The following is a 26008-nucleotide window of genomic DNA, read 5'->3' as shown; positions in this document are numbered from 1 at the left end:
AAGAGTCAATTTCCGCCTGGAATGATTGATGACCCATCAAACATTTTGTAATATCCCCGGATGTTCATACAGTAGAATCCTGGTTCATGGCTTAAATATAAGGTAAACAAGACTAAGGAAACGAGTTGGAAACTTGATGTCGAACTGGGATTTAAATCACCTGGAGCATTACACTACATAGGGCAGTATGTGCCAGAAAGCACCCCCTGATACCCCTTATCAGAGCAGAGGACTGTAGTGGAAACAGTTGGGAATCCTTAGGTGGCTGGTTTGACTCTGGCTCGAAGGAAAGTGCTTTTTGCGTACTGTAATCAAAGAGTTTGAATAACTTTTACAGACGTTGATCAGAAGCTCAATAAACGAGGAAGCAGAGGCTTCTGTTCCGAATTCCCCTCATGTCTGATGGTCTTGTTTTGACCAAGATCAATCTTAATCAGTACAAGGGATTTTAACAAATCAGGGATGAGTTTCCCGAATGCATTGTAGTGCTAAGAACATCGTAAACTCAATCTTAAGATCGATCGTTAATTTACGAGGGTTTCCCAAAACCTATCATAACTAAAGTAGCACGTTAAATCCTTCGTAATCTAGGTGCTCCCCAACCCACTCGTTAATCACCAAGTGCTTCTTAAACTGGCTACCTTCTGAACCAACCTTAGCGGCAGAGATCTCCAGACAGAAATTTGGAAGACTAAACTTAATATTTGACTAGATTATATCAGCATTGTCATGCTGAAATGCAGTACTGCTTTATTTACTTAAATCATTGTGCTGTAGCGGTGGCTTGTATCTTTAGCCTATAGAGGCTACAATAGCAGAGGGTTATTGTTATTTGTGATTTAAAGGCCTTTATTTATATTTAAATTTTGAATACTGTTTTATGTTCTGTCATGATTGTTGACAGTTATGCTTATACCTTTTTGCTTTTAAATTTGATTGTAGGTCCTGTATGTGTTGCAAGACCATCTAATTTGCCAGGGTTGCCAGGGTTAGTAGTTCATTTTCCCAGATGTCATGTTAATTTGACCAATTAAAATGTAGTTCCAATAAATCCAGTAACTATATAAACAGCAGTATATTCTCTTGAAACACTGTGAATCTTAACAATGGCAGCACGTCAAAGAATTATTGCTTTAAATCAAAGATGCCTTCCAGGATGCACACGACGACCGCGCAGTCAAGCTGTGCGAATTAATGCAGCGCTTCGAACAAACTTCAATCCACTTAATCATTCCAATGAGGAGGCAATAATTGAAAAATACAGGTTGCCAAAAGCAGAAATATTGGCACTTCTCAGTCTAGTGGAGGAAGATCTTTCCAGACCAACCCGCCGAAACTACGCTTTAACCCCTCTGGTGCAGCTCTGGTGCTACTGGAGGATTCCAGCAGACTGTCGGAGATGCTAACAGACTCAGCAAGGCATCTGTTTGTAGGTGTGTGCATAAAGTCACCAGACTGCTTCTACGCCATGCAAGAACCTGCATCACATTTCCCTGCACCTCTGAAGCGCTGCATGAAACTAACATCGGGTTCCACAGAATCGGCCACATCCCCCACGTTGTGGGAGCAGTGGATGGTACACTGATACCCACTCATACTCCCAGCCTCTTGGAGCCTAGTAACACCTGCTGTAAAGGGTTCTCTGCATTGAACATACAGGTGATTTGGTGGTGGTGGATGGCTACTGGGTGATAGCTGGTATCCCCTTCGTTCATACCTGTTGACACCTGTAAGTAACCCCTAGATGGCGGCCGAAGAACAGTACAACACAGCCCATCAGAGAACCCGCAGTGTGGTGGAACACAGTATAGGTATATGGAAAATGTGCTTCCGCTGTCTTTATAAATTGTCGGGTGGCATCAGATTTTCACCTCAGTGGTGCTGTGCTGTGATAGTTGTGTGTGCAATGCTGCACAACATTGCTGTTAAAGCACGCGCATCCCTGCCCAATGATGATGAGGAAGAAGTGATGGAGTTTGGAAATGTCCAAATTCCTGATCTTACAGCACACACTTACAGGGTGTATACGAGGCTGGTGTGGAGGCTAGGCAGGCTATCATCACTACTGTTTTCATTGTTTTTTTCCCCTCAGTTCAGTTTCAGTTTTTTCCCTCAGTTTCCCTGTATATTTGAGAAAAAAACACATTTTGCATAGTCTGAAGGAGTGTGGAAATTCTTTATAAATTGAACATATATACACATTGGTAACTTGTTTATACATTGCCTCCAGGCGGTGTCCGAGTGCATAAAAAGAAAGTAAAGCAATGTATACATTAGGTTGCAAATAGATATAGAGGGCCGGTCATACTGTTCCCTCAATACCATCACATCAAGTTTTCTCTTCTTGTGTTCCGTTAGCTCTGTGTGGTGCCTTTCTCGCTGCTCCAAAAGCTCACGTTGGAGTTTGAGCTTTTCTCTCTTTAGTTGGAGACTCTCCTGTTTCAAGAGCTACTAGCTCTTGACTACAGACACAGGCATTTACCGCTGTCTGTGGTTCAGGAGGTGGCCGTCGACAGGGGCCTGTCTGAGATGGCCCAGGGTGGAATGTTCACTGGAACAGGGGGATGAATGCTGGGGTGAGGAAGCGTGGGGTAGTGATGGTGGAAACTCATTCCCACAGACATCTGTCCGTCCAGAAATTCCATCTGCAGCATCAGGCCTGAGGATTGCCAGGGCTCTTTCCTCCTCTGGGGAAAGAGCAATGTTGTCATCTGCCTGCCTCCAGTCTTGGCCCCCTCTCTCCTCAATTTTTCCACTTCTCTGTTTTCAATTTCATCTAAAAGAAGAGCAAGTTCTTCCTTAGAAAAATGAGGCTTTTCCTTTACGCCGTGTATCTGTCGTTTTTTGGGGGCGTCTGTCCTAGAAACAATAGGTGTCAGATTTTGTGCCTTTTTATACACATTTGCTTAATTGGTAATTAAATTATGTCATGTTTAGTTTTTATTACTTTTCACAGCTTTATTTAATCGTACTGAAGGACCAAAACCAGGGTGAGACGACTACCCAGAGAGACTACTGAGGCATCTGCTGGGGAACTGGAGAGCACAGCAGAGCACAGCAGACACAGCACAGCAGAGTAGAGCACAACAGAGCAGAGCAGTGAAAAGACAATGAAAGTGAAAAGAACAATGAGACAATGAAAGTGAAAAGACAATGAGAGTGAAAAGTCAATGCTCCATTGAAGTGGGGATCTGGCTTTAAATAAAGAAGTCAAGTAGTTAACTAGGGAAATAGTTAACTAGTTTCAGATATTTCCACTTCCACTATGCCGCCTCCCGTAGGATTACACCACCTGAAACACCACTACACCGCTCTGTCTGGTCTTTTTTATGAGGACTGCCCTCTTTCCATGCTCCTCAAGTCCCTCTTTGGCAAGTTGTGACTCAACGGAGGAGATAATTCTTTAGTCTGAACATTAATCCGCTGGTCATAAAAAGAGGGCATCAGAGGAGAGGACCACGATGTCCCATTCTCAGCTCCCGTGGGAATGCTGATCCCCCCTTAATGTCCGCTGCTCCCAGGAATGTGCCATCGTTCTAGCCACAACCAGTGATCCTGCTAGTGCAACATTCTCTCTGAAGAGAAGATAGATTTCTCCTGCAAACCAAGCTGTGAGGCTCTTTTTTTCCCCACAAAAGACATAAATTAGTTCAAAGCAATCTCTTGCCAGCTAGATATCGATTAAAAAACCGGCGACAGCTACCTTAACCCTGCTTTCTCACAACGCCGATCCCCATTCCACTTTCTGTTCGACTGCTTAGGTCTTTTTCTCTCTAACATGATTCTATCTCGGCAGAAGCCATCTCACCTACTTCTCTCCCAGTTCCCGTTCCGCCCGTTCTGCCTTCTGCAATACAAACGGCTCCTTCTACTGCTCTGACCTCCCCAATGCTGTCTTCTCCTGCTGCACCGCTCATGAGCTCTCTGGCTGATATCATCTCTAAACAAACCACTCATCTCCTTCGACCCCTTTCTTGTTCACGTCTGCATAAGATTGAAAGATCTTTCCCTTCAGCTCCTCCGCCTCTGGCTACAGAGCCTACCGTCTCCGATCTGCGTCTCCCTGTTGCTATATCGCTTTCCACGCTACCCCATAGCGGTTGCCTCAGGCTCCCTCATATCTTTGCTTCTCATCCATACCGCCAGATCCTTGAAGGTAAACACGTCAATCTCCAGATAGCCACCTGGGAACTGTTTTTTATCTCCGCTGTTATGACCCCCGGTGCCTAGATATAGGGGTGTAACATTAAGGATGGGTTTGGATGCAGGTGGTTTTCTGGTGAGGGACTTTGGATGTGTGACAACAAAAGGCTGGTGCAAAAGTGATTTCTTTTTTAAAAAGTGAATAAGTGAAGTGGTACGTATAAAGGACATAACCTGTGTGGTGCCAAAGGAAAGAAAATAACAAAACCACACAGATCTAGGTAACACAGTGAGGACAACCTAACTAACCCTAACTAACCCAAACAAACAAAAATAAAAGGATCTTCGGCATCTGACAAACACTGACAAACCAGAACCCAAATACACAAGTGGCACATACCCCTAACCTAGTGTGTCTAGACAGAAATCAACCCTACAAGTGCACAATGTAACTCGACAACCTTACCTATACTTTTGCCCTGGTATACAACAAGTTCACAGTTAACACTAGCATGACACAAGTGAACCAATTGCACAATTATGGGAAAACAGGTAATACCGAAGAAAATACAGACAAGATAAAAATAGGGTAACAAACGAGCACAAGCAAGGTAAAAAGGAAAGTAATAATTGTGGGCAAACACAGGTAATCAAAACCATCAAACAAAAACGAAGGCGAAGCTAACAACGAACAAACATGCACACTAGCGAGCAAATGTGAACACGAGCTGAAGCTAACCGAAGTTGAGCCGAAAGCAAGTTAACGGAGTCGACACTTCTTCAGGTATTTGAACTCTGAGGTCTGGTTGCTGATTGGCCGGGAGTTGATTGATGATGATGTCACAGCTGCAGTGAGGGTGTAGCAATGGACCAATACCGGAAGCAAAAAAATAACAAAACAAAAACATGGACACGCACGTAACATCCGCTTAGCGGACTGGGGCGATCGTGCTGTTCCTCTGAAATCCCATGATCCATGCCTCTTCGAAATCTTAATCTCGTTTCCCCTAGACTGGCACTTAAGGGTTTGTTTTATTTTCCTTCCCCTCTGCTGGGTGGTCAGGCTTACACATCGCCTTCCTGGCTGTTTCCTTCTCCTGTCGGTCTCTTTAGTTGTTATGCATTGGCACACTCTTTTATTTGTCCTCCAGGGTGAGGGGACCGAGGGTGTTGAGCCCGTCCTTTGGGAAGCAAGTGAAACCCATATCCCTGATCTCAGCACCACCTTGACCTCTCTTGGGGGAGATTCTCACAGTGCGAGTCCATGGTGATCTTTTGACCATGTTGTTCTCCACACAATTCTCACTCACTGATTCTCCTCCTCTCTTCCCTCTGTCAGAGCTCCCAGTTGTGAGGCAACACCTTTCAACAGAACTCTCAATGAGTCAAGGAAATCCTTGCTTGTCATTCTCCACCCCTGCAGCAGCACCTCAAACTGAGCAGTAAAATCAGGGGTCTTTCTCTTTTCTGTTTCTCACATCTCTCACACATCGGAGAGATTCATTCCCCGTCAATAGGCAGTGCCAGGCGTTTAGTTTCTCTCGTTCCCCTGAGAGATATTGCAAGTACCGTGGAGTATCGCACCACCAACAGGAATAGCTTATCAATGCATCAGTGCCCTAACAGGACTGTAACAATCTTTTAATGCTGTCACAGGTTCTGAAAATTCTGATGATACCTAGGATAGGGTAGCTATCTTTTGTTCCGATTTAATCATAACTAAGCCCGCTCACAATAGTGCAGAGAATACCACCTTGAAGTAAAGTAACAAATATCCTGATCCAGAATCAATATTCCTGTAAATATAGACATGTTAGAGGTGAAAAAAGCATAAAGGCAGCTCTAAAGATTAAACTGTCTAAATGATTGACTGGATGATTGACTTTCACCCCAATTTACAGTGTAAACAAAGATCGCGCTGGTCATAATTGTTATTTAATTGTGGAACCTTGGAAAGGGGCCCCTCCAGATCACAACTTGCACATGCACTACTCCCAACACAAGCCTATTTTTCCATTTCAAACAAAAAATAAATTAATCATATAACAAGTTATAGCCGTGTAAGCAATTATTTTTAAGCTAGCAAGAGTAATAGTTGTACCATATATATATATATATGAATTGACTGGCACCAATTGTTGATCAGTTACTCAGGGAATACAATGACAGGAATTTAATCAGAGATAAAAAAGAAATTGACTATAACATTTCTGTTATGATCTACCTGATAAGTTAACTCAATCTAATATAATTTATCACATTTATCTTCATGTTTAGTAAACACTCATCTACTGTCATGGACTGAGCTTGATTATATGTTTGATATAAGTTTAACTCACTAGATTATAATGTGAATATCAAAATCTCTCATCAAAGACCCTCTGGCCAGGAGTTTCTTGTGTCAGTCTAATGGTCTTGGGTGGTTGGAGAGAGAGAGAGAGACGGCTGACTGGGATAGTCAGGTGATGTCCATCGTCGTACTGCTGCCCTCAGTTGGGGAGAGAGAGAGAACATTATTTAGCTTAGCTGCTGAAGTTGGTGTCTCAGTTAGGAAAATTACATTTCACAAGAATTCTGCATACGGTGTCTTAGAAATCTCAGTTCACCCTGGTAGTAACATTGTTACTGAGCACACTCTGACAGTCAGGCAGTCAACAAAAATGTCCAACTGTTTTTATTTAATTAATCAAGCACATTTTCCAATTCGTTCACGAGACAAGTTTCCCTTGTGCAGAAACCAAAAATCTTGCACAGGATTCTGTTTCCATATGGACCCACTCTCTCTCAGCCTGGCTTCCTGAACGGAAGTTTCATTTTCTGAATCAGATACTGGTTGTAGACAAATGGTTGACTGTGTTTTCAGATTCTAAGTTTGGCTGAGAGAGCTGCTCCTTTTAAACCTGGACATCACGGTGAGGTCATCTCTTTCTCCATCTTGCTGGTTCCGCATTGGTTGGCTGTCTTTTGAATGATTGACCCCTGACCTCTGCCGCAGGGTCTTAGTCAAGATTGTCGTCTTCAGTCCAGATTAGGAGACGATGATGAAGAGCTTTTATCTTTACCACCAGGGACTCCCTTTACAATGTCCTGCTTTGTATTAAACACTCGGGATGCTGCTCGCGATCAAACAGGCCCCTTTCATCTGGATTCCTATTAACTTCACACAACGTTTTAATTAAGTAATGTATAATAAAGTATAAAAAGTTTAATTCAGTAATTCTTCATGTAATAATACTGCTTGCTGCTGCATCTGTGAGAAACCAGCAGCAGAGGGTTTTTTTTTAGCAGAAAGAATTCTAGCATTTAAGTGCAAATTGGAAATAATGCAAATAATGCATAAAAACTGCATACAAAGGAAACATCTTAACACAGCTGTTAAAACATACAGCTTTTCACTATATCTTTGCAAAGAATGTGGGCACATACCTGTACATTCTTTACAGTACAGAGACAACATCACTATTTTCGACAAGTCAAAATCTTAGTACGCAAAATTGATTAACTGAGTATTTTGTTAAACACTCCTCTTGTATTTTAAGTTACTTCCTCGTTCTGTGGCAGTATGTGAATTAAAGCAGAAACAATTTTTAAAGCACAGTGAAAAACCCACACAATTCCAATGCAGGTTTCACAGCGGGATTAAGGCGAACAGAAATAAGCTTGTTGAAAAGGTCGTGATTTTTTTACACTGAATTTTCCAAGAGGGATGTGTTGCTTTTGCTTCAGCTGTGCTCTTGCTCTTCTGCACCTTGAAAAGCCAAAGGAAACACATTCAGTAAAATGAACATTATAAATTAAACTGCTGTACCTCAGTGCTCAGCCGTGGTTACAACTTTCAGCTCAGCTTTTTTATTACAGAAATTCCTCACTGGCTGAAGCAGAACTGGTCCAACTTGGCACATCCACACCATTCCCTTCATTGCTGTAGCTAATCTGTAATTCATGAGGTATAACCCCCTCAGTTGCAGGCCAACTCCTACTAATCCACTTTGGGGAGAGCCAACCCACTGGCAATAAGATGAGCAGGCAAGTTCCCCCAAAAAGAACAAAGAGGAACCCCAAATCACCCAAACAGAATCAGTAGTAGAAGATGTGGATCTGGAGATAAGCGAGTAGAGGTTCACAGAGACTGATGTAGGATTGTATTTTGAACATATCACACATGCAGTGCAGACAGAAAGTTCACCCCTCTTGGATATTTTTATTTTAATAGTTCAATCAAATACGAATAAAAGGAGCCAATGGAAAAAAAGTTATATCATAGAGCATGTTAACTCACCTGGCAGAAGAAATAACACATTCCCCCAAAACGATTCTAAAAAAAGTGATGCTGATTTGAAACCCCGAGAAAAGAGTAAGTCAGTTCATCTGCGGTTTTGCAGGAACCAATGATGGAATAAATGGGGAAACATTGACAGATGTTTGATCAGATAGATGTGATCAGGCTGTGTTTTGGAATAACACTCATGGTGAATGAAAAGGACATATGATGCAGGTGACAGGATGCAAGTCAGCCAACAGCACGCAACACTATCAGAAGTGGCTAGCTTGAAACTGGTCCTCTGGGGTGGACAGTGGAAGACACTGCTGCAACCTGGAAGAGTAGCTTGATGAGGAAATTGGAACAGACCTATTGCTTGGTAATATTTGCTCAAAAGAGAGATGAGAATATACAGTATTTCAAATTAAATCACAGAAAGAAGAAGAAATATCAACTACACTCATGGATGGAAGCTGTAGAAGGGGGATAAGTAATGAGCCAACACAGCACCAGTTTGACACCAACCACGGGAGGGGGCAAAGTGTGCAGACCCAGAGCCAGGCAAGAGAGAGGAATGAGTAAACCAATCTAAAAACTGAAAGAAAGGCCATCATGCTCATGAGGGAAACTGATCGGGGAGGTGGAGCAGTTCAAAAGCTAGTTTGAGAATATCAGTTGGGGTGGAGAGATGAAGCAGCAGTCATTTCTGGGCACGTGATGCAGGGTTTATAGCGAACGTTTGGAGGAGGCACATAGAGCGGGTCACAGCTTCACCACAGAAATCATAGAGATCTGGAAAGTTGTGAGAAAAGTTGGGGTAGCTAGTAGGCGTATGGTAGGTTGGATAAATGGGAATCTAAAAGCGGAACAGATGAGGAAGGGGGTGTGTGGGAAATGAGGACTCCTACCAAGCTACATTGGACACCAGTGGGACAGGAATGAGAGAAGATACCTGCTGACTGTGGCATCAGGGACATCTAGGACCAAAAACTGGATTATGGTCAGGATGGCACTGAATGCATTTGAACTGAGCCAGATGGGATGCTGGGGACAGGTATATAAGAATAACTGGAAGACAGTGGAGAAGGTATAGGATCTAGACCTGGGGCTTGAATATGGTGGAAGTTGATTATTTTGAGCAGAAAAAAAAGATTTACTGGTTTTGGGATACATGGAGGAGGCCATCAAGGCTAGATGGACACATGGAATTAGAGAAGAGAGGTTCATAGTGCATCTATAGGTTCACAATATAGCAGCATAGTTCATGATGTCATATGGATGTCCTGGAGGACCAGGGGTGGTTTATCGTGGGTTTTGTTTCAGTTTGTTGGAGTTTGGCTGAAGTCCAGTTGTTGATATCAGGAAAAGTAATGGAGCATAGAGCAGAAGCACTACAGGTGCTACAGTATATCTGTAATTGACAAGAGCCAGGATCTGCAGCAGAAAGCGATAGAGATTGTTCGGGATTGTTTTATTGCATTGTAGAAGAAGAAACAACAGCAGATCTTTGATATGACAGGGATGTTTGAGAAGATGGATCTGGTGAGAAAGGTGAAAGAGAAGCATGTGATGGGGGCTGTGAAATGTCAGAGGGAAAACATGCAGAAACAGTCATGTTGTGAAGAACTGGAGGTCATCATCTGGGCATCAGATGGTCCATGGAAAAAGTGAAAATGTTTTAAATTTCGGAAATGATGTCAAAAAAATTCTAAGATAAGGCAGCTGTAATCCCTCCTGAATCTTCGCTGTGAACTCAATTCACCAAAGTGAAGCACTTGGGTTAGTTCAGCAATTAAGTATTAATTCAGGACTGGAATGTGACTTTTAGAGGAATGGAAGTTCCATGCCAAGGATGATTACTCCTGGAAAATTAGAACAAGGTCTGAAACTGTTTTATACTAAGCTTAAACAGGAAATAAAACTGACTTCTTGAGTGATTTGAGAAACTGTAGCTATTTCCTAAGGGGTTACAGCTGCTCCCTGCTGGCCTTGCTCAACGTGGAAGATCTATATTTCAGCCAGCGTAACTCAGGGGAACTTTGTACCTAAGGATCCTGGAGGTTCCTGCTTCTATTTTTAAAATAAAACAAAACTCTAACCTTCTTCAGGCAAAAGGGAGCGAAACCACACTGTTTCCGCACGAGTGTGCAATCTAGAAATTCCAGCGTTACCTTTTTTCTTGGATTTCATTCTTGCAAAAGTGACGGCAAAGATCATCCCGCTCAGACCACACACCATGAGTGTGGCGTACACTGGGTAAAAAGGGGAAGCTCTTGTGGAAGTATTAGCTGTCCCTGTGGAAATTAAAATGGCCATTATTAATCAAAAAGCTGATGTTCATGGAATGACTGCTCTCCCTGTTCAATCAATGGCTGCTAGTTTTCCTGTCACTGTGGTTTCAATATCCTTAAATACTCTTTTATAAAATACAGTATCTTTACCTTAGTGGCCTCCAGCCCTGGTTACAGTGCAGTGAAAATCGTGCTGTTCAAAGCTAGAGTTTAGACTCGTGTTCGTATCTTGTTAGTGGACTCTGAGAGCAACGTTCCAAGCCGTTCCTTTCCTGGTAATGCTGGCACAACGGATCTATGTAAATCTGCCCTTCCTCTTAGGATAAGGGCTGTTCATGTTCTTCTTCTTCTTCTCGAGGAAATATAAAAGTTACAGTGACCAGACACAGAACAGATCGATCTCTTAAGGATGTGAATTTAAAACACTGATCAAGTCCGAGAGAAGACAGCCTGTCTTCCTGGAACAGGATGGGAACTAGTGAGGCAAGAAAGAGTTACTTCGAATAGGCTGGGAACCAGAAAACTCACAGATGGTCACCGAAACAGATACAGAACTTTGGTTTTATTTAGGATTATACTTAATATGAGAATTCTTACAAAGAGCACTGGAATTTGTTAAACAAAGGGATATATTTGTGAATGTTTGGACATATCACTTGTTTGATTTGACTTAATTGAAAGAGCAGTGCTAAAAACATATCAAAAACATCCTATATTTAAAATCTTTTTTTTTTTTCATTCTTGAGGACCAGACCACCAAGAGCTAAACACAGTCCCAGATGCCTTCAGCTCAGAGGTCTCTCTGACGACTGTTCTTGGAAGAGAGCAGTGATGTTACTGAGGGCTGTCAGCTCAGTGACTATGAAGGAGACCAGTGAGGAATAAAGAGTCCTCTGGATCATGTCCTGTGGTCAGGGCTGCTGTGTGACTGACAGATCTGCACAGTGAGCTCACCTTGGGTTTGCTTCTGAGGCTTTTCTTCCTGGTGTGATGGTGTGATGAGAGTGTGGTTTTTCTTGGGGCCTATCAAGACAAGTTTTATTATTCAAAACATTTCAAAATAGTAACGGTGCAATAAAATTTTCCCCTGGCCTTTACCAGTCATGGCCTCCTAATAATCCCCATCTCTGAACTGGCTTCATCACTCTGCTCTCCTCCCCAGTGATAGCTGATGTGTGGGGAGCGTTCTGGCGCACTATGGCTGCCGTGGCATCATCCAGGTGGGGCTGGACACTGGTGGTGGTGGAGGGGAGTCCCCATTACCTGTAAAGCACTTTGAGTGGAGTGTCCAGAGTGTAGAATATGTAAAATATACATCTAAATGTTAAAGCATATAAAACCTTACTAGGTCTTCCATAATACATTCAATAATTCATGATTTATTTTTTATTGTTAAAGCTGTTTTAGAACAATTAATTATTTTTAAAGAGAATTACTGAATTTAAAATAGGTTACTGAATGACTCCAAAAAGAGAATGACTGGGTTAACTGATTGTGTTCCTTAGCTCAGGGCTGCAGTGTCTCTGACTGTTTTACACCCTGAACAGCTGAGGCTGCTTTCCTGAGGGGCTGGAGTGCTACTGTCAGCTTCTTTTCTAGGACCTTCAAAGATTCATGATCATATACAAAATCAAACTCACAGAAAATAGTTTATACTTTTGTTTGGATATAAATTGCTAAGAATTCTTTTGAAAGCTCATGACGAGACAATCACTGCAGAGCTGCTCAAGAGGAAGGCAGCATCACTCTTCCCTCTGTACCTGAGCAGTCATTCTGACCCCAAGGGGAGGAGGGACACTGCCACAGGGTGGAGTCGTGTTTGCGACAAGAGACAAAGTCCAGCCATTTGGGATCAGGGCTCAGCCTGGAGTTTGTATCTCTGATGGTGCCCTTGTCTCCACAGCCCAGCTGTTTACAGATCACTGCAACTGTGGTGTCTGTCATGCCGTTGGCACAGATGCTGCCCCAGGTGCCATTGTAGTACACTTCTGCCTGTCCTGAACATCCTGCAGACAGTCTCAGGAGAGTGTGATCTGTCAAGACAAGAGGGAACCAAATCCTGATGTTTAACTCAGCACTGGTAAGAAATGGCAAGTAAATACGTAACAATTAGAGGTTTATTCCATGCTGAAAAGAAACAACTGTTCCTTTGCAGCCTATGCATGCTGATGCAGCTACCTATTTGAACTACTAGCAAGTAAATATGAGCAGAAAATAGTCAGCGTTACTGTGCTCTTCCAGTCATAAATGACTCAGGTACTGTAGGTGTAACGAGGTGTAAGAGCCCAGCAGTTTCAAACAAGATGACAGCCTTGTCTAGACTATGTTTCCCAGAAAGCTTTGGAGGATTGAGCTTCTGGTCTTGGTCACCTGACCTGGAGCTGGACGACAATCGGTAAGGTATAAAAACCATGAAGCACAGGCTGTCTGAGGCACAGGTCCTCTGTGTTTCACCTTGGCAGCAGCTCACGGTGCTTTTCCCTGCACTGTTAAATAAAGAGCATGATTTTTTTTAACCTTACAGCTATTTAGGGTGAGTTGTCATGAATCATACATTTGACATATAGGTGACAGGAGTATATAGGCATGTTTATGTTCCAACCTGGACAGCGCAACACAACAAGACCTGGATGAGAGTACTACAGACTTCAGGGTTGTGACATTGATTGAATTAAATTCAGATCCCATTATAGGATCATTCTTATTGTTCTTGGCCCTTCAGCAGTAGCAGAAAAAGTAAAAGCAGAACACATTCAAGGACATCCAACATCAAGTGATTCCACGGGATCTCGGATCTGACCAAAATGAAAACTTTGAGGCACAAACTGAGAAAGGCAAAGACCAAGACAAAACAGGCAACAGGCCTTGCCGATGTTGTCAGTTGACAGTTGACAGTTCGGTCTTAGACTTCACTGGAGGACTGAGATCATGAGCTGTCCACACCATATTCTCAGTCACTAGTGGAGGAGAATTTGAGAAGCCACTACCTTCAGTGCCAGCATTGCTTTATCTGTTTACTGTCTATACATTTATCAGACTTTGTATTTAACATCACCATTATACCTGAAATGTTAAGGTAGAGAGACAATTACTCCAGACAAACTGCAGTGTTCATGTAGATGTGTTTGCTGGAGATTCCACGGAGCCCTGACTGTTTGTGTTTGGGTGGCAGAGCAGGACAGTCTTGAAAACACAGAGCAGCAGTCTTTTCAGCCTAATTGGGGAGTCAAGTGAGTAACAGAGGCTTCAACACACACAACAGATATGAGCCGTAAGGATACAAAATGGGGGCCAGTTTATACCTGATATTACAAAGGAAGGAACCACTGAAGACGGAAAACCTGTAAACACAAAGAGAGAGAGACATAGGTGTGTGAATTATGTGTGAGTGAAGCAGTTTAACAGCAGTAATGAAGAAGCAGTCCTGTTTTAACTGCACTGTGACAAAGTAAGTCCTTATACCTGGGGCCATTACAACGTACCTTTTGCAGGTAGATCCTTGCTGCTTTTCGAGTCTGTAAAACAAAGAAAGAGCTCAGTACCGTCCGCAGGTGTAATGTTTCACAAGTGGTGTGTCAGGTATGTGTGTAAACAGGCCAGTTCTTCATACAGGATACATAGGTCAAGCACATTCTTATGTCTTTTAGCACTAACAGTGACCTGAATAAAGATTGAAAACTAATTTGTATTCCTTACTATGTTTGTCTACCCAACTGAAGAAAATTCTACAGTAATCTAATATATAATATTTGTTATATATGTTTAAAATTAATCATTAACTATCATTAACTGGCAGTATGTAGAACCGGCAGTGTGTAACAGAGCACGTATTCAGTCAGTCATGAAGACTGTCACGCCCTCTGCAGCCAGAGGGAGCTCCTTCTCTGTCCTGTCTCTCATTTCCGGTTCTTTACTGTCCTTCCGGTGTTTCTCTCTCTCTAGGGCTATATATTTCTGGGTCTTTCATTCTGCCTGTGCTCAGCATTGACGTTCGGATGTGTTGAAACCCGCCTAGCACCAGGTTGCCCCACGTCCACTACATGAGGGCAATGGTTTCTATACGGCATTTCCTGAACAGCTGAGCCCAGGCTAACCCCCATCTCGCCGCTAAGCACAGGGTCTTTTCGCTCTCCTGTCATTCTACGGTTTGTCCTTTCCGACATCCGTGACAAAGACAATGTGCTGCTGTGTGTAAGCACATGATTTTTAAACACGATTCTCACCAGAGCAGATGACTCCTGCATCCTGTCCATGAGAGCACACTGCTCTGCCCCATGAAGAGACAGTGCAGTGTGAGAGACGACTCTCATTGCCCCGGCACTCAAACACATCAGCCCATACTGGTCCACTGCCCTGTCCAAACCTGGCCTGTCCTGGAGCTGCTACAGCCTCCCCACAGTCCAGCTGCTGGCAGAGAACACTGGCATCTCTCAGGTCCCAGTACAGGTCACACACTGTCCCCCAGTCCCTGAAGAGCCACTGTAACTCCACTCGGCCAGAGCAGGAATCTGAGCCATTAACCAGCCTGAACCCTGTGTATCCTGCAGATAGGAGAGAACTTCACCAGCATGACACCACAGCAGGCCACAAGAAATACAACAAATTGAAGGATAAACACAGTGAACAAAACTGCAAAATCTAGCACATAGTGATTGAGAAGCCAACCGCAAGCTTAGACTAAGAAAATACATTTTTTCATTTTGAAATACACTACAATCATCTCCATGAAGGACAGAGATGTGACTCTCTTACCTGTACAAGTCAGATGCACAGCTCTGCTCTGGGAGCAGCTCTGCTCTGGCCTGGCTGCAGTGGGGCAGTGCTTTAGCTTGGACTCTTGTCCTGTACACTGGAACTGCTCTGACCCGATTGGACCCAGGCCCTGTCCAAAATGATCCCCACTGTGTATAACTGAAGGAGCCCCACAGTCCAGCTCACGACAGACAACCTCTGCACCCTGCCAGTCAAAGTCAGAGTCGCACACTGAGGTCCAGGTGTTCTTGAGATTCACCTCCACTCTCCCGGAGCAGAGACTGTGTCCATTCACCAGCCTCACAAAACCTGCAATAGAGAACTACAGGCTGTCAGCCTGAAAACTTAATATCACATACTACAGTTCTCACAACACTGGACAAGATCAGGACTGTCACAGCCTGGCACTTCTGGAGCAGAACTGTCTGACCTGGGCACTGACAGACACTCTGGACAAGACCAGGACTGGCACAGCCTGGCACTGCTGGAGCAGGACTGTCTGACCTGGGCACTGACACACACTCTGGACAAGACCAGGACTGGCACAGCCTGGCACTGCTGGAGCAGGACTGTCTGACCTGGGCACTGACACACACTCTGCACAAGACCAGGACTGCCACAGCCTGGCACTTCTGGAGCAGGACTGTCTGACCTGGCACTGACAGACACTCTGCTTCAAGACCAGGCCAGTGTTGTGATTCTCCACATGACAGCAGATCTCAGAAAACAAACACAGTCATATGGATCATCTGGAGTGGAGCTCCAGCTACACGTCTCCGGGTCTGCAGTCAGAGCCCAGCTACACAACATTGCAAGAAAGTGCAGGACCTTTAAAGGCTCTTTAAAATGGGACAATTCTTAAACTTTAATTCCACATCATGAATGCAATTTAAAATTGCATATTTCTTGAATGAGCGCAACAGAACTGCTCCCTTTGGAATTCTTTATAAGCCTATTGCAAAGCCACAGAAATGACACAAATGAGACGCTGAGCTGGGTCTTGGGGCTCTTCCAGGTTCATCTGAACCAGTGTGACAATCACCCCACCACAGAGACCTGCTGAGGGGGCAGCTCTGAGTAGAGAATCACCTCCTGGGCCAGCTGATACTGAGGCAAAACAAACAAAGCCAGAGGGCGCTCCTACTCTGTCCTGTCCCTAGTTTCCTGCCTGCTGCCCTTCCGGTCACTCCCTTTCCCTTGGGCTATATATCTCCGGGTCTTGCACTCTTCCCTCCCTCAGCATTGACGTTCGGATGTCCTGAGACCTGCCTAGCACAAGGTCGCCCCACGTCCGCTACCTGAGGGCATAGGTTTCTATACGGCACTCCTGAACTCTTTGCACTAACGAGCCCGGGCTTTTTTCCCGTTCTGCCGCTACGCATATGGGTCTTTTTCCACTCTCCTGCTCTCCACGGTTAGTCCCTTTGGATGTCCGTGACAGGAATGTATCCGTGACAGGAAAGCAGAGAGGACTCCACTGGCCTCATAATAATCCCCATCTCTGAACTGGCTTCATCTGTCTGCTCTTCTCCCCACTGAGACCTGGTGTGTCCTGAGCAGTCTGGCACATCATCCAGGTGGGGGCTGCACATTGGTGGCGGTAGTTGGATTCCCCATTACCTGTAAAGGGCTCTGAGTGGAGTGTCCAGAAAAACGCTATATGAGTATAAGGAATTATTATTACAGCATATCCGTTTATTTGTTTAAATCACTTCTTCCAATGCAGGGTCACAGGAGAGCCAGAGCCTATCCCAACAAGCAACAAGAGCAAAGCAGGATTCACCCTGGACAGGAAGCTAAGTCCATCACAGGACAGACACACTCACACAATGACCACTGTTCCCAGAAGCCAGTTAACCCATCAGTCTGTGTTTGGACTTCGGGAGGAAACCTGAGCAGCCATACAGAACCCACTCAAACACAGAGAGACCATGGAAACTCCACACAGACAGCACCCCAGGAATTGAACCTGAGGCAGCAATGTTAACCACAGCACCAGCGGGCTGCTTTCAATTACTTAACAGTGCCAATAAAATCAACAACAGCATTTAAAGAAATATTTGATAAAATACTGTATAACATTCCTATAATCACAACTATGAATGTCCACTGTGGGTATTTTTTACATGATTATTTCTTTATTTATTCTGTCATTGAAGCATATTTTATGTCATACTGAAGTGTCATAATCACTGAAAAAATATTGTTTTTCATTTAGAAAGTAAGACAATGACAAATCACTATGAATTGCATTTAGCCTTTTCTGATCTAGATTTTCTATATACTTTAACATGCCATGTTCAGAATGTTACAACTCAGAAATGCAACAGTGAAGTGTTGTAATTACAAATGTACATAGTGTCGGGACATTGAGATGTTTTGGTAATGAGGAAAGAGGGACATGCCATGTTCACAGGGTCATATTTAAAAAACGGTACAGTAAAATGTCTTGTACTTTGGGATTATGAGGGCCTGTTCCATTGTGTCTCACACCTCAGTATCATAATTTTGAGATGTTTTCATAATCAAGATGGAGGGCCATAGCAATACAGCAGAAAGTGGATTACCAATGCATTCTCTCATGCCATGTTCAGAGGGTCATATTTAAAAAATGGTACAGTAAAATTTCCTAAAGTTCAGGATTTTGATATTCTGTTCCATTGTCTTTCACATCTCAGTGTCAGAATTTTGAGATGTTTTTATTACAAGGGGGTAAGTTCATAGCAATAAGCAGAAAGTGTGATCACCTTTTGCTCATCCTTGGTTAACCACATATTCTCATATGCCATGTTCTAAATGTCCCATTTAATTAGGCTATATTAAAAGTTCTCGTAAAATGCAAGATTTTAAGACTTTTTGTGATCAGAAGGCAAGGTCGTGGTAAATATGAAGAAAGTGCCAGTGTACTTATGTTTTGCCTTTTTCTTATTTACTCATTTTGTTTGTGTTATTGTGAGTTTTGAAAATTGGTTTTCGATTTTCTGAAATGTGTTTCATACAAAATTGCAATTTGGATAGTCACTACTTACATATTCCTCTTTACTGAGGATATGTACAATAATCCGTCCCTATTAGTACTTTTAAAATGACTGTAGAGGGCCATCTACAGGCGAAAGGAGGCATAACATCACAGCAGCAGCATTTAAGGTGGAAGAAGGCGACAACTTCAGCCTCGTTAATGCAATAGCATTAGGTGAGGTGGAAAAATATTTCTTGCTCTGAATCCTAACATTTTTATAGGAAGTGTTCTAGTACTTCTTGCCTCAAATAAAACTGCTAATACATCACTTATTTCTACTCCATCAATAGCAGCATTGTTATCGATACTGAGCCCTAAATGTAGGTCTTGTCATCATATAAAAAGTCGAAAGTAACGACTGCATTCACCTGAGAAAATTTCATTTGATGACAGTTAAAATTTTATCCAAAATACATCAGAAACAAATTTGCACATTTTTAGGGGGATCCAGAAGAGCATCATCATGAGACTCAAAACAGACCTGTTTTCTCTTCTTTCCAGGAGGAAGGATTGTTCAGATGCAAACACAGGTCCAAAATCAATGTACTCTCCTATTGCTGTTGCTTCTTCAAATCCTTCAACTGAACGTCGATATTGAGGGATGATATTGTACAAATTATTTTAAAGCAAATTTTCTTAAAATATGACCCTCTGTTAAAGTTGTCTTGGAAGTTTCGCAAGATATAATAGACCCCCTTGAGCATAAATGAATTCTCCCGGCAGACATCTGAAGATCAAAGTCCATGGCTGAATACGATTTCCTTGAATGTTGGTCATTATTGGCCATTCCTAGTGATATTGAATTACATACTCAATTATTTAACAAAAACAATCACATTTCCTGCAAATATCAAGTGGGTTAAGGATTTGCTAATAAATCAAATTAAGTAGAGATGAGGTTTACATCACAATAATGAGAAGTGTGTTCCTAGGTGGGTTCGAACCACTAATCTTTCAATTAACAAAGACTCACATGTGTCCCTTTTCTCCATTTGCAAGCTTCTGGTTAAAAAAAGAAAATAATGCTTCTGTCTTGCCAGCCTGTGATATTTGTTTTGCACTGATAAGCAAGATTTGTATTTCATCTTTCGCAAGCTGTATGAATTTCATGAAAAGCAAGTTGTTCCAGAAAAAAAATGAAAACTTGCATTAAACAAATTCAAGCAGCACATGATCATCCATAGTGATACATTTTGTAAGACAAGACAGGAAGAAAGGCACCCCTGCCTACTCAGGATCTTCTATTTAATAGGAAAACATGTTAACCAAATCAGCCAAGGTGCTTTCAGAGTATTAACATCATGTCTGAGTCAGTGATTGCAACTGACTATCGCTAGAGGACAGTTTATCATGAACAAATCAGCCTGCAAAATGACAGGGAAGAAACCGGCCTCCGTGATGCAGTATCGAGTTACACTAACCTTCTGGCCTACTGTTCTATGCTGCATTCTACTCTAGCAGGTAAGTATTGGTTTCCATGCGTGTAAGGTTTTTTTTTGTCAAATATTTTCAAGCATATTTTTGCTGTTGAAAATAAGCCTTGTGGTTTTCAGTGTTGTGATCCTTTTCCCTAAGTGTCACCCAAATTGATACATTGTACTTTGGCAATTCTTCAAACTATAGAGTTTAGAGGAGCTCAGTCGAATTAGTTTGCGTAGATAAAGTATTTATTTTCCTTGTAATCCTTTAAAACATATTACATTTTCAATATCTCAGTATCTTTTTTCCTCCTAATTGTCATCATTTTTTTTTCTGGCTTAATCTTGTAATCAAAGATTTCAGAATATTCCTTAAAAACTAGTAAAAGAAGTGGGACAGATTTGTGCACATTAAAAAAATATGAAAGGGTAGCAGGACACAGTAACCACCAAACATTTTTTAGATTATGAATGTGCCTGAAATGTTTCAGTAATTTAGAGGGTTCTGCCATTTTCGATGTTATACTGTTCCTATCTGATTTGTCAAATGTGTCATTTAAATCTCCCGTCACTACTATATCAGTCTGAAGGCCTTGCAGTAAAGATTGCAATTCATCCAAAAATGCCATGTTTCTCACTGGTGATACACACAAGGAAATTAATGGACATTTTCCCCCCAAATCAACCAATTTAAAATCAAATACCTCCCTCATCTGCAGGTGGAGAGAATAATGTCCGAATAAATACAGGTTTAAAAGTCAGGAGCATTGATAGTCCTATTTTTATATTATGCTAAAATGCTCCCAATATATTAAAAAAAGTTCTGTAAAATGCAAAAATAATTAAAATATTAAAACAAGGTTAAAAGAAATGATACACAGTTATAAAGCTCAGGAATGATCAATTTGAAGTTACAATCCACTTACAAAATGCCAAAATTGCAAGAATATGTAAAACAGGTGTATAAAATTGAAAAAAAAAAATAAAACAAGTTAAAAATAAATACTAAATACTTTTAAAATTCAGGAATGTGGTTGGTCAGATGCTTACAATGAGTGTTTCTGGTGTTTCGTGTGATTTAGCGAATTGAAAAAAATATTCAATATAAAAACGGCAACAGCTCGCATGAAAAAAAAGTTCGTAATGTAAGTATCTTTGTTGTAACAGCTGCGCCAGAACTAGTGTATTCATATACATCAGAAAAGTACCTGAACTTGACTGGTTTATATTTAGTTATGTGCATTGGGAACAAAAGGGAAACACATGGATTTTAGTAGGTTTTGGGAATCAGAAAATGTATTTTTACACGTTTATGCCTACGAGCAGAAATAACTTCCTGCTTTCAACGCTTTTATTGTTTCTGCTTGTAACCTCGAACAGAGAAACCCAGTACCGACTCAAGAAACACCCCGGAGTTTCTGTTTTTCTGAGATTTAAGAGGGATGTATTAAGACAGTAAAGAGTTTTTTTCCCCGCTGTAGAAGGCGGTGTGACGAGTCCGGAGGGAGGAGACGCGCATTCCACACGGGGAGCGCAGACCAATGAGTTTCACCTGCAGCTCGCCGAGTCCTGTCCTATATAACCGCTGAGCCCGGACACACTCTAGTCAGTGTTGGAGATGCACTATGTCGATAGTTTTTTTTTTTAAAGCAGAAGCCAGGAATTTTTCGCTATTATTATTGTTAGTGGATTATTGGAGTTAGTGGTTACTGTGCTTGACCGGCGTGAATAGCGCTTCTGTTTCTTTTCTGTGCTCAGACATTGCTGGGCAAAGCTTAAATTAAAACCTTTTTCTAAAACATTGAGTGTGAGTGGTAACAGGTGGAGGTTAAAGCCCAAATGAAGGGTTGTTTTGGATGAAAGCAGTCGATTGGGTCTGATCGAGCTCGTTACTGACCTCACTCACGCAAACTCCATACGCGGTATTCGGGACTACGTGCGGTAAAGAGAGTGCCACCTTGTGATATATTAAGAATACACATAACTATGGAAGCCCGTCTTGCCAGGGAGTGAAAAACAAACCGTGCTATGGTATCTCATATTTGTAACTTGGAAATTATCCCCGTTTAACTGTCTGTCCTTCTCTTATTGTAAGCGATTTGAGTTCTAGGGCTTGTACCCCCACCACTCCCAGTCTAGTTCGTGCCTCACTGTATGGGCTCGAACCCAGGTCTTGCCCACTAAGCTAAAGACCTTCGAGTTAAAAAAAAAAATTGTACCAGAATTGTTTTGGATAGGTTTGTGAAATGTTATTGTTAAATACATAACTCACCAGAGCTGTTTTTTAAACAAAATAAATAAAAAAGCAATAGGGCACTGCTGGAGTTAATAGACTGTGATGCAAATACAGGAACAACTAAGAGAGGAGGGACTAGTTCAGGAGCACAACCGGCCCTCCCCTGCCCAATTTCACAGCAGGCTCTGTTGTACCCCAATGTGAAATTCAGTATCTTGGAGTTCAGCTTTTGATTTGTTATACGTCAATTATACATCTATGATTATATGTTCATTATATATAAATGGTTGGAGTTCTATTATACATCAAAGAGATTTTATAGGCATAAAAACTAGTAAATCAAGCCAATGATTTAGTTTAGGAATTTGTTAATTTTCAGAATAATCAAACACACCTGAAAAATATGTAGTTCAAATTATACATGATATACAATATTGTAATCAACAAAGGCTAATTATAAAAAGACACAACTAAACTTTAGCTACAAATTCTTGTAACATGGCAATATATATATAGTAAAGACAAACACAAACTAATTACCTGAACATGCTAATATTTAAGTCAAAAACACATTTCAATTCAAATGTAAATTTTGAAACGTATAACTTCTATATTTCCAAGAAAATATGATTACAATGTGAAGTTAAGACCAATTTTTACTGTTCACCATTTGCAAAGCCCTCTCTAATTGTCCTAACAGTTAGAACCAGCAACTTATCATTTTCAGTGTCCAGACTTCCAGGCCCCCTGCCTTGCGTACGCAATCTTCAAACAAAGCATTGTGTGCTCCTTTATTTCTTTTTCTGTTGTTGTTGGGTGGGACTTCAGCACTGCAGCTAGGAGAAAATTTTATAATATTAGTACTCAAATAAATGATGATTAATCTCTTTTTGAATATAATCTCAAGAAAGAACCATTAAGGTTTACTAAGCTCAAAGCTTAATCAATGTATTAAGTTTAGCTTGCATCATAATAATGGACCAATAGTCTGTCCTAATTAAAGAGTACCCAAAGTTTGAAAGTACAACATAGAATAAGAGTACCTTTAATTGCTCTATAAAGATTTGTGTCTCCCAGGCCCCTCTTTTGTCATTGATCTTTCCAGTTTATGCCAGCGAAGTTGAATTCCATCATCAGTTCATTTGTCATTTGTCTGAAAACCAAATTCTCACTGAGCTTAGATGTTTTTCAAGTGAGTTTCCAGTCAATGTTTTTTTTACTCAAATATTTAGGATCAAATGTACTACTGTAATCCTTATACTTTAAAAGACAGTTTTGCAGCCTTACACCTTGCAAATTCAGTGGTTAGCACATAGGTATCTATAAACTAAATTTTGTGCATATTTTAACTTGATCAAAGTAAAAATGTAATGTAAAAACATCTTAAAAATCAATAAGCAATACCTTGACAACACTGTGAACACACTCCCTCTGACATCACTGCCACCTACTCTCCAAAGTTGGTTTATTTGGAAATAATATATTTGAAATAATATTATAAGCTTTTTTACTACTGGATCTTCATTAATCAACCTATCAGACATACACATTACCCATGACTACTCAATGGAACAAAAACATTTTTACATATTAACTGCACTTTTCTGCAGTATTTGCTCAGTCTTAGAATACAAAGTGACCATATTTCAAAGTTAAATTGTAGTAATGTTTTAGAACATAGAACATTATGTAAAACACTTTATTTTGACATTAAAAGATAAGTAATATTATACATTATAAACTAAAAATAAGAAAGTATGCCAGAGATGGATCCTATTAATCAGATGTAGGCTGTCAAATTTTGACCCATCTGTAACCTAGAATACTAGTGAATATTTTCTACACCACAGAGAGAATATACAGTAATATCATACCAGCAGCAAGGACTCACTCGTATGTACAGAACTCATCCATTGTGCTCAGCCTCTTGATGTGAAACTGGGAGTCCAACGGTTCTGTACACCTTCCCACACACCTCAGTTCATCTCTGATCTCCATCAATTTATAATCTTACAAATTTTAAGTTCCCACATTTGTAGTTGATTTTACGTGATCTTCACCTTCAAACTATTTTATGTGCCATTTATTGCTTATTAAAATACTATTTTTAATCAAAATAATATTAAGTAAGACCTGTAAGTAGTATAAAGCGACACCTTTCGTCAAACTTTTTGACAGGTACCATGCCCCCTTTTTCAGCCAATGGGAGGCCGTGGTGGGCGGATGTCCAGCCCCCTTTTCAACCAATGGTGTGTTGTTATGGTTGGCTGTCCCGCCCTCCACCCGAGCCAATGGTGTGTCATTGTGGAGCGGATGTCCCGCCTTCCCCCACGGAGCAGTCCTGAGCCTCAAGGTCCAAATACCCGCCACCGCATTCCCCTCGATTTATAAATAAGTGTTTGAAAGCGTGTATTAGCGACGAGGGTTGGAAGGCGATCATGTCTGCCGCGGGGTTGAGCGCGCTCTATTATAACCCTAAGGAAGCGGGGAGTTACGGCAGCGTGGGGAGTCTGTTGAGGGCCGTGACTTCCCCAGGTGTGAGCGCCAGCCGCGGCGGGTGTCAGACTAGTTGTCTGGCCAGCTGGCTTATACGCTGCACAAACCGGCACGTGTGAGCTTTAAGAGAAACAGGACGCTGGTACCCGAAATGGACCGGCAGTGGCAGGCCAACTTGGTGAACATGAGAGACTACAGTGGGTTCAACGATGGTTTCTGTTACATCTTATCACGTATAGACATGTTGTCTAAATATGCCTGGGCCGTGCCACTGAAAAGTCTGGAGGGGGCGTGACAAGCGCTTTCAGAAATATATTTCAAGAGGGTCGTACTCCTAAAAAGCTACAAACGGACGAGGGAAAAGAATTTCTTAACAGGACCTTCCAAAATTTTCTGAAATGTGAGAATATTGAATACTTCATTATGGCCAGCGATGTGAAGGTTAGAGTGATAGAGAGGTTTAACAGAACTATTAAAACTTGGATTTTTCCACAGCACGTTTCATTTCATGCATGAGCTGATCGATGTTGCAGTCGTACCCTCCAGGTAAGGTACATGTTCATATAGTCTCATGTCGAACAGAAAATCTTCATCTTGATCAAACGTGTTTAGCGTATGCGGATAGTGCAGCTCGACCAGACCCACTTCCCAGCTCCCGTCCAGGTCAATCGCCTTTGCCAGATGCTCTGTGATGCACGCGCTGGTGTTCTTTGGAAACATCTTTGAGGATGAATTACTGGCCAGCGTCACATAGAAACCATTGGGGTTCATTTTTCAGCACCTCTATATTTCTCTGACCTCGGAAGCCTTTACCCAACTATTGAATTTATCGCTCTGTCTGCGCCACTTTACCAAAATCTGTTTGTTTTTCTTACGCCCTCTGGCTGCTTTAATCTTTTGGATGCGATAGACGCTCTCAGAATTGGGGTTTATCTTCTGTAGCTCTTCTGCGTAGAAAGAGCCCTTAATGTCATCGCCTGCGTAGTCCTGCAGTTTGTAATAGGGTCTCAGAGCCGAGCTCCGCTCTTTGACAATGAAAATTTCATCTGTGAAGGTCTGTTCATACCCCTTCTCAAACATTCCCTTTTATTTTGGACACCTGCACATGATCACCTACATTAAATGAAAACTGTGACGGTTTTCGCTTAAAGTGTTCGCCATAGACGGTTCTCCACATCTCAAGGGAGTTATTGGTCGTAACAGAAGCCGGGGTTCGTTTAATAGTCATGTGGTAACTATGATTATAAAAGTAAATAAGATCAGACAGATCGATATATCGAAAGGTGTTTTTGTGTGTCAGGTACCTCACATTTTTGTTTTAATAGTTCGGTTAAACCTCTCTATCACCCTACTGCTCGGTGGGGGAAGGCGGGACATCTGCCCTATAACAAC

General features: G+C 41.8%; 1 protein-coding gene and 1 long non-coding RNA gene across 2 annotated transcripts in view; both read right to left on the bottom strand.

Moving 5' to 3' along the window:
- Positions 1-6999: 6999 nt before the first annotated feature.
- On the bottom strand, positions 7000-11739 carry LOC148666801 (uncharacterized). The gene is made up of 3 exons (XR_015936978.1): positions 11650-11739; positions 10576-10698; positions 7000-7891 (listed from the first exon to the last, which is right to left on the bottom strand). It is a non-coding gene; the product is annotated as an uncharacterized LOC148666801 (long non-coding RNA).
- A 681-nt stretch (positions 11740-12420) lies between these two features.
- Positions 12421-26008, bottom strand: part of LOC148666772 (scavenger receptor cysteine-rich type 1 protein M130-like) — a 361406-nt gene continuing 347818 nt past the window's right edge. Inside the window, exons 4-6 of the mRNA XM_088630981.1 lie at positions 14178-14210; positions 13998-14036; positions 12421-12728 (exon numbers count right to left, since the gene is read on the bottom strand). Of these exons, the coding sequence (XP_088487107.1) occupies positions 12421-12728; positions 13998-14036; positions 14178-14210 (380 nt within the window). The remainder of the gene's footprint in view (positions 12729-13997; positions 14037-14177; positions 14211-26008) is intronic.

Source organism: Lepisosteus platostomus, chromosome 5, assembly GCF_059453375.1.
Source record: "Lepisosteus platostomus isolate fLepPlt1 chromosome 5, fLepPlt1.hap1, whole genome shotgun sequence".
Classification (NCBI taxonomy): Eukaryota; Metazoa; Chordata; class Actinopteri; order Semionotiformes; family Lepisosteidae; genus Lepisosteus; species Lepisosteus platostomus.
This window is presented reverse-complemented; position numbering and strand designations above follow the sequence as displayed.